Source organism: Papaver somniferum, chromosome 6 (assembly GCF_003573695.1).
Source record: "Papaver somniferum cultivar HN1 chromosome 6, ASM357369v1, whole genome shotgun sequence".
NCBI classification, from domain to species: domain Eukaryota; kingdom Viridiplantae; phylum Streptophyta; class Magnoliopsida; order Ranunculales; family Papaveraceae; genus Papaver; species Papaver somniferum.
In genome coordinates this window covers 128,570,276-128,585,577 of record NC_039363.1, presented here as the reverse complement: position 1 = coordinate 128,585,577, position 15,302 = coordinate 128,570,276, and the positions used below count along the sequence as shown (strand labels likewise).

The following is a 15,302-nucleotide window of genomic DNA, read 5'->3' as shown; positions in this document are numbered from 1 at the left end:
TATAGAGCCTGAACCTGAACCACAACTAGATGTAGTTGTCTTAAGCAAGGGTATGTTCGGTATCTTCTTGGTTCACCTTAGTCAACATCATCCACATTTTTCTCTACATCCATCTTCTTAATCTATCCATGTGATTGGTTGACTCCGGTTTATGATGTCCAGAAACTATCTGAGTAGAGCTCTGTCACTTTATTTGAATTTTAGTATGCTTGAGTGCAAACTCGTGTACATCAATTGGAATTTCGCATCAGGGTACTTCCTCCTGTAGTCAATAAGTATGCCAACCAAGGAGATTCTTTAGTGCCTTCCAAGGTTCTGCATAGATAGCTAGGGTCTGGAGTAATGGTTTTGTGGGCACACCTCTGGTAAACCCTCCCGAGATTAACTCGGTTTTATTTATTTTTTATTGGTTTTGGTCGAGGACTAGCAAATAATAAGTTTGAGGGGTATTTGATAGACGCATTTATGTGTCTATTTTGTTCTCAATGTTCTGTATTGTTAGACTCGATTAAATACTTATTGTGTTATTTTATGTTTTTGTAGATGTTTTTGGAAAAATAAGCTCTTGCGGCGAAATTGGCTCGAAAAGTGGTGTTTTACACCCTAGGATAGAGTACTAAAGACACCCCAGAAATGCACCGGAGGAACCCAGAAAAATTACTAAAGGCACCCCAAGGGACATGTGTTATTCGGACTCCAGCAACGGATAAGGGAGCGACCACTAGATAAGGGGTGACCTTCTTCACAAATTCAAAAAAATATTTTGGCGGGAAAAATATTTGCTCTTCACTGGCAGATTTTCTCGATTGCATTTGGACGTGATTTTGTGCGATTCAATAGCTGAAACTTTGTGGAAAGATGTGATATATCATAATAAAGATGGTATGGGTGTTTGGTTCGACCATAATTGGCTTGAATTGGCTAGGCAATCCACGAGCTGGAAAAAGGGGAATACGTGCAGGGAAGAGTTGTTCACGGGATTCAGCGTGTTTGTACGTGTTTGGATGGAGTTGGGATGCTGTAGAAACTTGTTTGGAGTGTGTTCCACATCAACAGAAGCGCGGAAGAGGAATTAAAGGAAAGAAAATCTTGTATTTCTTTGAAAAAGGAAAGACAATATCCCGAGTAAAAGAAGATTATTTGGGATTAATGGAGGAGATTCAACGCGTGTTTTTGGTTTAAATAGGTTCCCTGGGAGTCCTAGAGGGGGTGTCGAGAGTTTGGGGTCGATAGGAGAGCTCAGGAGCGAGAAATCAAGAGTTGATGAAACACTGTTTCTGCTCCTGCTGGTGATGAAGAATACCAAGAACACGAAGAACAGACTCGCAGGAACAGTCGTTTATCAACAGTGAAACAGACTCATGGGCGTGGGTCGTAGGTGTGGGTCTTAGAACCACAGCGACAATAGCACTTCTCTTTTATCATTCTTTTGTGACGCTTCATGTGGGTCGCACATTAGCTGTTTACACCATTTTCTCTTCTTCTCTTCATTGTAAACACCATTTGAGCAATAAATAAATATTTTGAGCGTGTTTTTATCATGATGAGTTAAACCCAACACTGGGACGACGGAGGAGGGTGAATTTCATACACAGGTAAATTTATTATATTTTTTTTATGACTTTTGCATTAATTTAAAATTGAAATATGATTTGAATTAATTGGTTGTTATTTAATTTGATGATGTATGCTTAGTTTAGGTGTTTTGATACATCATGCTTAGGACTTATGATCGATGTTTTGAGAATCTATCTTGGCAAAATCAGAGTCCATGTTAATTTTATTGAGTTTTAAATTGTCAAAGAATATATGAATGAACCCTGTGTAGTGAATTCGGCTAAATCCTTAGTCCCAGTACCTCTCGCCCATTGTTAATATTTTTTTTTGTATATAATTTTATTAAATCTTTAAATTTAATCTTCACAAATCTTTGAGTTCGAATCCTATTTACTACAACAACGACTCTCAAAAACTTTAATCAAACCATCAATAACTTTCTTAAAACCGTTAAGGTAAGATAGAGAATCAATACTTAACTTAATAGATGCAGTTAATACGTAGATAGATAGCATGAGTGCAGACACCTGAGAGAATCGAGCTTCAACGTTATTTTATATCCGAATAAAAATATGCACCAACAAGATAAGAGATAATTACATCAGACACAACTAGATTTAAGAATATGATGATCGTTGAGTCTTCATATGGCCAAGTATGAAATGCTACTTTAACAACATTGTCGTTGTAATATTAGCACTAACTTTTAAACTTTGAAGTCAAAATTGGAGTAATAAGCTGTTTAGCCGTATCTGGAAAACCTTGTTGGTTGCAATACGATGTTGCATATGGAAAAAAAGAAACTCAAGAATAATTAGTATAGAGCTCCTAGTAAATTAGAGATATCAAGGTTTAAATTTTTTTTTCAGTTTTGCTTAATTAAACATTTTAAATTTAGATTTAGTGGTGATAAATTGTTAGATTTTAGAACACTCAGATAATATTGCGGAAATATACGAGCATATAATAAGAATTGTTCGTATAGAGCTCCTAGTAAACTAGAAGTTGAAACAAGACTTCTCTTAAACTCATTGTTTATTATGTTTTTTGCTCATGAACTACCTATTTATAGGCAGAGTTAACCGACCATTACACCATTCTAGTTTTCTCTAGAGCTTTCTGATCTTTATCTTTTACACGTGTATATGCCGTTTTGAATTACTACCGAATCACGAACGATTGACCGGATTTTTATCCAAATTCAACTTTCACGAATCAGAATAATACTCATACATTCGCCGTTCCGTATGCTTGTCGAAATCGGAATCGCTAACTAGGGTGTGAATAGCCCAGAGCCAAGAGGACAAGGGTTCGATTCGTTGGATCCAAATGGCGTATCACCGACAATGTTCATCCGTAGATCTAAAGTTACCTTCACACTTCAGAAGCAGAGACGGTTATGATCGAAAGATGCATCTATAATGATATACAATGAAGATAGTCCAATTAACTAATTCTTATATTACCCGCGACAAATTTCTGAATATTTTATTTATAGATTTCCCGCCTAATATTTGGCGGGAGATTTCTTCCCTTCATCTATTAGACTCCATTTGGTGTTTCCAAAAACCAGTGAACCAGATCTCTCCCTCCAAAATCCCACTCTCCCTCTCTTTCCTCTCTTTCTCAGGTGCATACAACAGCTCAGTCGCTCAGATCTAAAGTGGAGTCTCTAATCTCAAGTGAGTTCATATTCTCTATTAAACCCATCAAGTTATTTCTGATATTTCTTAAGCTTCTTTTGAATCTAATCTTCATGTTATGCATCTATCACTGACATTGGTATTCCTGTCAAATATCAGATCTTTTATTTTTCTTTCGATTTTTCGGTCATAGATCTTGGATTTTCCTTCAAAATTAATTAAATAGAATGTTCTGAACCTAGGGTTTTCTGTTATTTTACTGTTATCAAGATATACTTCGTCAAAGGGTTGTGAATGAGATTCATTTTAGTACCCTTAATCATCTTTTTGTTTATGCTTGTGTATGGATAAATTAGGGTTTTTAATTTTGCATTTGGGAGATTTATAATTGCATTATATGTATTTGTGAAAATGCTTGAGAAAGAAAATCTTATAGGTTAATTAGGGTTTTCTTAGATACGTATAGGTCCCATCAAAGGTTCAGGTCTGTGAGAATACTGACTAATTATGGATATTGGATTTTATTCCTAGGGGAAAGTAGTTTCTTTTTCCAAATTATCAATGTAGAAGGAATTTTAGTCTATAAACAGTGCTAGTTATAAGAAAGGGAATTTCCCGCTACTGGATAACAATACCTAGGGCAGGGTAACCTTAAAATCCTTTCTGTTTTAACTAATGAAAAATTAGCAGTGTTACGGTTACGGGACAATTTTCACTTGATTGTATTTGTTCCCTTATTGGGGTCAAGTTTGTTTGATCATACATTGGCACACTTTTATTCAATTACAATTTGTTGCAGGTTGAGTGCTTTTGTGCTCTGCATCTCTATTTTTTGCTTCATACTATAACTGGACACCTGATCATAGGCTTTGTCTATGGAGTTAAATGGGTCGAGTGATGTTCATTATATTCAGGCGATAATGGGTGGGCTGGTGTCAAAAATTATCAATGTGAATTCTTTAGGAAGACCAGCATTGAAGTTCAAGCCCCTTAAAAGCATATATGAGTCTGAAGATTCAAACAATAAGCAACGAAAGGCAGCAATCTCCGGTTCACCTTTTAGGTCTGATAGGTTCAGGACTGAAACGGTGAGTGACTGTGAGGAAATTATCCCTGCTGACATCTCTTTGGGAGAGATAAAGAGGAGATGCAAAGCAAAGAGGAAGAAACTTACAGAAATGGAAAATAATGATAAAAATACTTGCTTCTTTCCTACTGATACCTCTATTGAGATTAGCTACACAGATGAGCAACGGAAGGAAGATGAAGCTGACCTAGAGGAACCCATCAGTAGTTTGAAACTGAAGCTGTCGAAGAAAAAGCTTAAACAAAGTTGCTTCCAGAAATGTGTATTTACATCTCCAGTCTCTCAGGAAACATTCCCTGAAAATATCCCCCACTCTCCTCAAGAATCATTGGAAACTGTCGAGAGTATACATACACATTCTGATGTTAAGGTTGAGAGTTTCAAATCTCTTAATGATTTGGTAAGTCTTGCTGATGGTTCTACAAGTATGTCTGATTTAGATACAGGTTCTTCTGGTTTTTTGTCGTATGAAGTACCCAGGTGGCTTAATGGCGATTCAGAGGAACAAACTTCTTCAGCTAAAGCGTCTGCAACTTCTCTATGCATTGTTCATGAACCCATTGATATCAAGTCAGAGCCTTTGGGAACAGATGCTAATGTGGTATCTGTTGCTGGTAGTTATCTGTATATGTCTTATTCAGATATGGATTTCGGTGAAGATAAGTATCATATACCCTCGACAGTTAATGGAAATGAGTTGAGGTCTGGAAGATTTACTTTTGTAACTGAAGAGGCTCCTAGTTGTGTTATAAATGAGGTTCCTTTTGAATGCTTGGAGACTGGGGCATCAACTATATTGATTAAAGAAAGTTCAAATGCTGTTCATGAGGAACCATTTGGACCTGTGGGGCTTGTTATGCCTCTTTGTTTCTCCAGAGGTGATGTTAGGATTGTTAAAGAAACTACAGACGTGGAGCTTCCCCAGCTCAGTAGTCAGGATTATCTTTCTTCGCCAGTGTTGGAATCTGAGAACAAGGGTCTTTCCATTATTGATGCTGAGATTGTCGTAGGTATTAAAGATGTGGAGCTTCTGCAGATTCGTAGTCAAGATTCTCCTTCTTTCCCTGTATTTGAATCCGAGAATGGAGGTCCTTGCATGATTGATGCTGACATTGTTGCAGGAATTACTGATGTGGTGCTTCCGCAGATTAGTAGTCAAGATTATCCTTCTTCCACTGTATTATTGGAATTTAAGAACGAGGGTCTTTCCATAAGTGATGCTGATATTATTAAGGGATTTACAGATGTGGAACTTCAGCAATTTAGCAGTCTTGATTCTTCTTCTAAGAAAGGTCTTTCCAGAAGTGATGCTGAGATTGTTAAGGGAGTTACAGATGTGGAACTTCATCCGCAAAATAGTCAAGATTCTCCTTCTCCCCCTGAATTGGACTCTAACAACGAGATTCTTTCCTTAAGTGATGCTGAGATCGTTGGAATTATAGATGTGGAACTTCAGCTGCTTAGTAGTTATGGTAATCCTTCTTATCCTGAACTACAATCTAAAAACGAGGGTGATGTGGCTAGACCTATCCCTGCAAGAGCAGAACTTGGAGCCATTGAAGACTCTTTTTGTATCCCTGAAAACAAATTTGAGCATGACAGTATTTTTGGTTATCCAATTTTACCTTGCAACAAAACAGAAGTTGTCAGTGAAAGAATTCATTCCGGGGCTGAGATATGTAGAAGTGGCCAAGAAGAATCTTGTACCAAGGGAATAACATGCTTGGTGGATATTGAGACTGTGACGCAAATGTCTGAAAGTGAACAAATTGCTGCTGGTTGTGATGGAAGTAATTCTGAGATGATAGGTGAAAGTGACAGTAAGGAGGATCAACCTCTTATTACAGATGACAATGTTGTTAATGCTGGAATTTCTTTCATGTCATCACAGAATTCTACTCCATGTTCAAGTCTTGGAACTGATTCAGATTCTGTAGGCCATCATCATTCACCCACAGTCCAGCCTGTAGAGAAGTGCTCATCTCCAGTAACTGCTGAACCAGTGACGGATGTCGATGAAGTACTAGATTGTTCTACTGTCACCAGTCCTGATGCCATCAACAGGGTTGCAGTCATGGAAGACCTTGAGGATAACCATGGTCGAAAGCTAGATTATCCTCCAAAAAGGTTATTTTCAGCCAGAAAGGTGAGGGTTGTATACCTTATACTATCCATTCGTTTTATTTCATTTTTGTATTTATATCTACTTGTTTTGTCTTCAGTTACTGAAAGTGGTTTGTCGTAAACAAATTTCAGGCCATTTCACCATCTTCTCAGGAAAAGCTTCTTCAAGCTGTGGATGCTGATGAACTATATGATAAGATAAAACCGTCGAGTAAGCTTTCAAATCAGTGTACATCTTTTGCGTGTCATGAGAAATTGGTCACACCTTAAATGTTCATAACTCTGAAGTCAATTTCATCAGTACCACTCATTCTACTTAACTATATGAGCTAATTATTTGCTCCATTTCAGAATACTGCTTCAAACTTCAGTAGAAAAAAGATGTTATTCTATAGGAAATTTACCAAAATTCTTTGTCCTGTCATGTAGGATTACCTTCCATTGTCTTTATCAGTCTGCAGAAGTCAGATGCTTACTTCTCTCTTGTTCCTTTGCAATGGAATTTGAGTTTATTTTGATGATAGGAATTGTCGTGCTTGTCCTTATAATGTTCTAACGTAAGGTTTCATCAGCAGGAATACGTATTATAGGACCCAAAGTCAAAATGAACTCTGATGGAGTCCTTAAGAAACGGAAGATGATGAAGAATGGATCTGCACAACTGGTTCCTAAAGGCATTCTCAAGGCTCCAAATGTTTCATTTATGGTACCACGTCATTGCTCTGAAGGTGCATCCATCCAGACTTGTGCAGACAAAGCTGTTTCATTCACGCAGAGGCAGATGCATGACATTGAGGTTCTAGCAACGAAGCTCATGAAGCAGTTAAAATCTATGAAAGAGATTGTTGAACAATCATTGCTCGTGGAAACTTTGCAAACTGATTCATGTTCATCTACACAATTGAAATATACTGTTGACAAGGTATGCAAGCAGATATGTACATATGTGCAATCAAAATTTATGCTTTTCCTTGTAAGGTCGAATTAATGCCAGCGTTCACTCATCATGAAAAAGGCATTTATTGGTTCTCTTTGTTTCAATTTAATGTCTTGATTGATTTTTTTTTTGTTGTTGGACAGATGAGGATGGCTACTGAAAATGCAGCAGAAGCCGAAGAAACTACAAAAAAATGGCTTTCCATGATGTCCAAGGACTGCAATCGTTTCTGCAAAATTTTGGTTAGTTTCTGCCTTTGCCCACTCTACTGAAATTGTGATATTTAAGGAAATTATTTATTGTTAGCGCGTGACATGTCTGATCTTGATTACATTTTCATTCTGATAATAGAAAACAACAGAGTTAAAAGCTGCTGCTGCTGCTGCATCATCATCACCGTCTGGCAATGAGGTCCACAGAAAGAGAAGAAAAATAACATTTGCTGATGAAACTGGTGGTAACCTCTGCCATGTCAAGATTTTCAAAGATGATCATGAATATCTTTTAGGTCCTGAAAGTGAAACAGCTATCTAGAAAAACTGAGGTAGTCGAATTCACTTGTACATTACAACCTTGACCTTGGAAATGTTAACTGATGGCTGCAAGTCTCCAATAAAGAAATTCGGAACGGCCTGTGAAGTATCATTGAGGTGTTGAAGTTACGCGAACCACACTGCTGTTAAATGGGCAGTATTCATTTAGGCTTGTATTGTACCCAGTATTGCTGAGCTGTAACTTAAGAAATGATTTATTTATATTATGCATCCAAGAGATGAATTCATAACTGTTGTTGAAGTGCATTCAGGGGACATTTTTCACCATGTGTGTTGTACTCAACATTTGATGTAGATGTTGAGCTGAACCACTGTTCCTAATACGGCTTCTGTAAACTAGATTTTTTAATAAATAAAACATTACAATTTTCAGATTTCATTTCAGCTTCTTCTTTATCTTTGTATATCAATATCGCGAAGTTACTCAGTTGGGCTAACTGAGTTGTAGTTTAAAGTAGGATTTCTATAATGGGTTCAGTAAAGTCAGGAGTCGGGACTTTAAGGGAGGTAATTAATTTCCCGAAGTATTAGAGGACCATTTGATACAAAATAAGCATGCGTTATCTTTGAGCTTCAGAGGTCATCCGGCCAGTGTGGTGCCCCAGCTATGCCTCTAAAGTCCAACTCTAATGTGAATAGCCAAGGGACGGATGGAATACCTTATCTTCCAGCCACAAAAACAAAAGATAAGTAGCCTAATCGAGAAAGCCACTCTCTTATCTCAACTTAAAGAGTCAAAACAGATAGTGATTAATGAATGTAATGTCAATGGTCAAATTCGGTGCCTATGTCACCTCCCTTTCGCTTTTGGTTATCTTATGGGGATTATCCCCATTCATACTGACAAACTTCCGCATCTTCTGGCGGAGTTTGACAATGGTAGATAGGAGAGTTCAAATTAAGGGAGGGGCTCGATATTTTTATGTCATTATCTAGTGTAGTTGGAGTTATCCTTAAGAGATTCCTTCTTAGAGCAACCACAATCATAAACGGGACTAAAGACCAAACGCCATACCAAAAGCTAAATTTATTTGGCATTTTCAGAGGTCAAGCGTAGTGGTGAAAGACTAAAATTTAGTCAGGCGAACAAAATAACAACGTATGAAATGGAACGGATATACAATGAGCGTACAATGGTCAGGCGTTGGTATTGTGGGCGTATGTATGGGACGAATGTATTTTGAACGCCTGGTGTTGGGCGTGAGTATTACTAACGCCTGGCAACAGACGGAAATGAAAGACTACGCCCAATCAGCAGACGGAAATGAAATACTACGCCCGATCAGCAGGCGGACTTATAGCAAACGTCTTGTTGGGGGAGTAATTATTGTATATGTTGGGCGGTGATAGTATATGCGCTTGATGTGAGGCGCTAATAATACTCTCGCCCCAATCAGGCGCTGATAATACTCTCGCCTCAATCAAGCGCCCTTTATATCACCGCCTCATCTCAAGCGCCCTTTTAATAAACGCCCCACTGTCAAGCGGCCCTTATACTTACGCTTAAACCATACGCTCATTATATCTTCGTCCCACTATACTTGGGTTTGGTCTGGGTTGACGACTAGTTTTAGTCTCAAACCCTAATTTTCCATACCATATATAGCTTTAGTCCCTTCCACTGTGGCTGGTTTTTGGACCAAATTTGGGTATAGTCCCCGAATTTGGTCACGACTGTGGATGCTCTTAGGAGTCGAGTGGAGACTATATTATTGACGCAAGAAGGTCTAGTAATATCTTCTTAAAGGAATTTTATGGTGCAAACCTTCATTGAAGAATGTGATGATTCTAGGCATATGCCGATATGCGTATGGGCATGTGGGTCGTACACAGCATATAGAAAACCAGACTGCAATATTTTTCTGAGACTTGTAGATGGAAATGAAATGTCAGTACTTAACAATATTATCCAGAAACCAGTACTATAGTTAGAATTTCTGTTCCGAATAAATGTAGTAGATTCTAAAATTCTGGATAAAATTGAGATCCTGCAGTAAACTCCGGGGACATTGGTAATTATCTACTTATCTTGAAGTAATAAATGGATAACTTAAAACAAGTCAGTAATAATAATAATCCCTACTGGATAAAATCACAAGAGAATCAAATCAAAATATCTTAAAATGGGGTGTTCTTGTCTCGTTGAATTAAAATATTTAGCACTTTTTGGATTCATCAATGTATTTGGTTTTGACTACAAAACTGATTGATGAGTGTGTTTGTTTCATATGCTGTTTCAATCCCCGCACTCCTGACCCACCAAAAGAAACGGAAACAGGATCATCTAAATTGTAACGGTTGATACACTTGTGAGATTAGTAGCCTAGTGTTCTTAGTTTATTAAAAGTCTTATTTGGTTGGCTTACTTGGCAGTCTTTATCCAAATGAAAGAGATCCTTAATTGTTTCCCTTATTTAAGTCGAGTTGATGAGGAGTAACTGAAGAGACAGATAGAGATTTAGGAATCACCAAAAATTTCATTATGCTAGACAAAATGGAATCAGCCATGAAGGGAGATCACCAACACAAGATGAACAAGTATGCTTGTGGTTGTGCTATTGTTGCTTCCATGATCTCCATCATTTTTGGCTATGGTATGTATATTCTTCTCATTTCTCATCTTAATTTCTTATATTTTAGTTTTTTGCTTCTCATGTTATGATGAAGGATTTCAAAAGTTGATGGTTTATGGTTTGTTATTGCAGATACTGGAGTTATGAGTGGAGCTATGATCTTCATAAAAGAAGATCTAAAAATAAACGATACCCAAGTTGAAGTTCTTGCAGGAATTCTCAACTTGTGTGCATTTGTGGGTTCTCTCTTAGCTGGTAGAACTTCAGATTGGATCGGTCGGCGTTATACGATTGTTGTTGCTTCTTTCATCTTCTTGGTTGGTGCGGTTCTAATGGGATACGCACCCACCTATGCAATTCTAATGACAGGAAGGTGCATTGCGGGTATTGGTGTTGGTTTTGCACTTTTACTTGCACCAGTTTATTCAGCTGAGATATCTTCGCCATCTTATCGAGGACTTTTAATGTCTTTGCCCGAACTTTGTATCAGTCTTGGTATATTGTTAGGTTACATTTCAAATTATTTCTTTTCGCATTTGTCTCTAACGCTTGGATGGAGAATGATGCTTGGAGTCGCCGGAATTCCTTCACTGGCCTTAATGGCCGGTATTCTTAAAATGCCTGAATCACCAAGATGGTTGGTGATGCAAGGCAGAGTTGGTGAAGCTAAGAAAGTTTTATTACTAGTATCTAACACAAAAGAAGAAGCTGAATACAGGCTTCAAGACATAAAAATGGCCGCTGGTATTGATGCATCTTGCACAGACGACGTCGTAAAGATTCCCGATGACAAGAAAGGAGGAAAAGGTGTTTGGAAAGAAATCCTAAAACCTTCACCTCCTGTTCGTTGGATCTTACTAGCTTGCATCGGGATACACTTCTTCGAACATGCAACAGGGATTGAAGCAGTTGTTCTTTACAGTCCAAGAATTTTCAAGAAAGCAGGAGTTATTGACAAGCACAAGCTCTTGCTTGCCACTATTGGAGTTGGCCTTACTAAAACAACCTGTATCCTGGTGGCAACATTCATGCTAGACAAAGCCGGACGAAGGCGCCTGTTGTTAACGAGCGTAGGCGGTATGATCGTTGCCCTGGCAACACTTGGATTTAGTTTAACAATAGCAGAACACTCAAAAGAACAGATCTTATGGGCGTTATGCTTGAGTATCGTAGCTACATACACATTTGTAGCTTTCTTCTCAATTGGACTTGGACCAATAACATGGGTTTATAGTTCTGAAATCTTTCCCCTGAGACTCAGAGCACAGGGAGCTAGTTTGGGCGTCGCGGTAAACAGACTCACGAATGCTGGTATATCGATGAGTTTTCTTTCTCTTTCTAATGCTATCACAATTGGGGGAAGCTTTTTCCTGTTTTCAGCTGTTGCAATAGTTGCTTGGTGCTTTTTCTTTTTCTTGTGCCCTGAAACCAAAGGCAAGTCTTTAGAAGATATAGAGGAGCTTTTCACTAGGAAGTCGTCGTCAGCGGATATTGAGCTGAAAACTAAAGCTGAATTATCAAGTAGTTAAATTAGATCTTCTTCTTTTTTCGTTTTCTTCTTCTTGTAAATTGACTAGTACAACACGATAGTCTGAAAATCAATGAAATGAAATGAAACTTTCTAGCTAGTGTTTTGTCCGTTTTGTCTGTCTTTTTTGTTTTGAGTATAACAGTTGAAGTGACACAATTATTTTCTCAAGGAAACAAAGTTTCGAGTCTTCACCTGCTATTTCACAATCCAGATAATTAATTAGTTCTTAACAGGACTAAAATAAACTTGTCACATGGGTTTGTTACCATTATTATGGAACCTAATTAGTACTTATTCCAAATATAAAAAATCTCAAATTATTATGACCCAACTAAGAGATACTGGAAGAAACTGTGTAAGTGCTCCTTTCCTATAGATTTGCAATACTTCAAACTAATTACTCATTAACTAAAGGAAAAATGAAAAAGAAGATAAAAGATATGTTTTTACATTTTTCTTGGAATTTGTTGGCCAGTACATGAAGCCAAGAGGGTACGAAAGTGGTAATGCGGACCATGCATGTCAGGTGATCAGACACTCAGCTTCCTTCGCTAGTGAGAGAGTGTTAATGCAAAGATATACGTACCTAGTGATGGGATACTCTGCAAAACAGTACGGTTGGGAAAAAATTCTGTAACCAATTCATCCAAAATCTATGTCGGATACGTTTTGTTGAAAATTAACTCAAACGTAAATAGACATGAATACATGCCAAACTGGGCTTGATTTCATGGCTAATTAAGTTATGTATACTGCTAATTTAGGTCTAATACAGATGGATTCAATTAGATCTAACTAAGTGGGTAAAGAGTCAGAACCTAATGATAATAAAATAGAAAAAGAAAGAAATGGCCGTTAAAATCGTGCCCACACGACTGCTACAACCATGGAGAGCCGTTTAAACACCAAATCTTCTTCTTTCTTTCTCTTCATGATTCAAAGTCAAAACGCTCAATTAAGCAAAGTAAAAGAGGTTCGAGGAAAGGGAAAAGACTGCCTTCTTCAAGGCTCCCTATTCCTCTCCATCTCCTTCTCTCTCTTTATCTCTCTCTCTCTCAGCCACTCCATGAGGAAGCTGTGGCCTAATGTTGATCAAGAAGATGGCCTTGATACAGTCCTTGAAGTTCCCATCCCTGATGAGATGTTTAGTAAAACCGCTAGTAAAGATTCCGACATTCGGTGGCAAAATATGCGGAATTGGGTGAAATCTCAATCCGTGAACAAGTCTTCTGCATCGCAGCAAGCCCTTGCGGGACGCAACGCTGAGTTGCAGCTCCTGCTCAATGTCGTCGGCTCTCCGCTCCTTCCTCTTCAAGTTCAATCTGAAAAGTCTGTCAACAGTGCCATTAAAGATTGTTCTATTGTAAGGTTTTCCTGATTTTTACATTTCATTTGTTGAATCTTCTCGGGTTTGTATTTGCCGTGGGATGATATGTAATGTATTATGACACAGTTTGGTTTTATCATTGTATAGCAAGCCTCGACCGCGAAATATATCGTGCATACGTACATTGCTGCAGTAGGAGGACAGCAAGCGATCAACGGGGTGAATAGCATGTACGCGATAGGACAGGTAAAGATGTGTGCATCCGAATTTCACATGGGCGGTGATAGTGTAACTTTGAGAGGAAATGGTGAGATCGGCGGGTTCGTTCTTTGGCAAAAGAGCCCGGACCTTTGGAACCTCGAACTCGTTGTTTCAGGCAGCAAATTGAGTGCTGGAAGCAACGGTAAGGTTGTTTGGAGACAATTCGCCACTCAACAATCACACGCATCCAGGGGACCTCCTAGACCCTTACGCCGGTTCCTGCAGGTATGCAAACATCATTTACCACATCATGTTGATCGTGCAAAAGGACTCCTAAATTTTATGGTACTAGTTAAGCCACATGTGGCACATGCTTGGATTTTACTCTTCTAACAACACCAAACTTTTTTTTATTTTTTTTTTGAATAAAACAACGACAACACCAAACTTGACTATAATAATATTTTTTCGTAAAATAAAATTTAAATATTCTTATTTTTATTCATTACGTAGGTAATCTAAAGAACTTTCTAATTATGTTAATTTTACAAAAATTCGGCATGTATTTTAAAAAATATCAAGTTTTTAAAATTTTTATTATATATTTTTTCTAAAAATGGCTTTATGTTACTATGTAAATATGTAAGGTTGAATTATAAATATTGATTTAATGTACTTTTTTGCCCTGGAATATGTGAAGTGATAATTGATATTGAAGGTCATATTAGTAATATCAGGGTTACACCAAGCTATTTTGTCTTTTTGTGACCAACCAAAATACCTCTTTTCTTTATACTAGTAAAGACAAGATGCGAGTTTTCCCTATGCAGGGGTTAGACCCACGGTCGACGGCAAATTTGTTCTCGGATGCAGTGTGCATCGGTGAGAGGATCATAAACAACAATGACTGTTTCATACTAAAGCTGGATGCAAGCTCGACATCTCTTCAAGCACGGAGCAGCGACACTTTTGAAATCATTCACCACACAATATGGGGTTATTTCAGCCAGAAAAGTGGACTTTTGATTCAATTTGAAGACTCCCATTTACTCAGAATGAGTACAAAGAGCGGAGAAGATGTCTTTTGGGAAACCAGTATGGAGTCTATGATCGATGATTATAGATACGTTGAAGGAATAAATATAGCTCACAGCGGTAAAACCGTTGTTACGTTATTTAGATACGGTACAGGATCGGCCAACCATAAGAGAAAAATGGAAGAAACGTGGTCGATAGAGGAAGTTGATTTTAATATCTGGGGGTTGTCTATGGATTGTTTTTTACCTCCAGCAGATCTTAAAAAGGAAGATGACAATGACGATAAACAACAACAAAGTTACCATTAGATCTTGAATTTTGCCTCTTAACAAATTTTCATGTATATATAAATATGCTTGAATTGGGAGAACTCCCCCCCTCCATGTTTAAGCAAAACAAATATATTTTTGATTCAACAAAGTTTTTTTGTTTTTTGTTGATGTTATATTTACACATAAGATTATATTATCTTAGAACAATCAATTAAAATGAAATGTAAATGACTCGAGCACATAACTCAATTAAGTGTTCAAAGTTTGGTTTATGATCCATTTTCATTTAAACTATCTTAACGCGGTTATGTTTATATGCTCACTATTGATAGTTGAGATCAAGTCTCTCATTAAGGAGGGGCGGTTAAAATAAGGAAGTTAAGAATTATAAATGAAGCTTTACATGTTAAATGGATGTGAAGGTATGACAATGAACAACATGCGGTTTAGAGGAGAGT

General features: G+C 37.6%; 3 protein-coding genes across 4 annotated transcripts; all 3 read left to right on the top strand.

Moving 5' to 3' along the window:
• Positions 1–3,070: 3,070 nt before the first annotated feature.
• LOC113289259 lies at positions 3,071–8,269 on the top strand. Of its 2 annotated transcripts, none has more exons than XM_026538465.1 (6): positions 3,071–3,239; positions 4,000–6,433; positions 6,544–6,622; positions 6,987–7,333; positions 7,492–7,590; positions 7,700–8,269. In XM_026538465.1, the coding sequence occupies exons 2-6, from the start codon at positions 4,076–4,078 to the stop codon at positions 7,880–7,882; spliced, it is 3,066 nt and encodes a 1,021-aa protein (XP_026394250.1). In that variant the 5' UTR covers positions 3,071–3,239; positions 4,000–4,075; the 3' UTR covers positions 7,883–8,269. The 2 variants fall into 2 exon arrangements, with proteins under 2 accessions (XP_026394250.1, XP_026394249.1); XM_026538464.1 differs by having other exon boundaries at positions 6,984–7,333.
• Positions 8,270–10,359: 2,090 nt separating this feature from the next.
• On the top strand, positions 10,360–12,099 carry LOC113289258 (probable polyol transporter 6). Its single transcript, XM_026538463.1, has 2 exons — positions 10,360–10,496; positions 10,608–12,099. The coding sequence occupies exons 1-2, from the start codon at positions 10,385–10,387 to the stop codon at positions 12,002–12,004; spliced, it is 1,509 nt and encodes a 502-aa protein (XP_026394248.1). The 5' UTR covers positions 10,360–10,384; the 3' UTR covers positions 12,005–12,099.
• An 858-nt stretch (positions 12,100–12,957) lies between these two features.
• On the top strand, positions 12,958–15,012 carry LOC113289257. Its single transcript, XM_026538462.1, has 3 exons — positions 12,958–13,369; positions 13,481–13,819; positions 14,365–15,012. The coding sequence occupies exons 1-3, from the start codon at positions 13,073–13,075 to the stop codon at positions 14,878–14,880; spliced, it is 1,152 nt and encodes a 383-aa protein (XP_026394247.1). The 5' UTR covers positions 12,958–13,072; the 3' UTR covers positions 14,881–15,012.
• Positions 15,013–15,302: the final 290 nt, after the last annotated feature.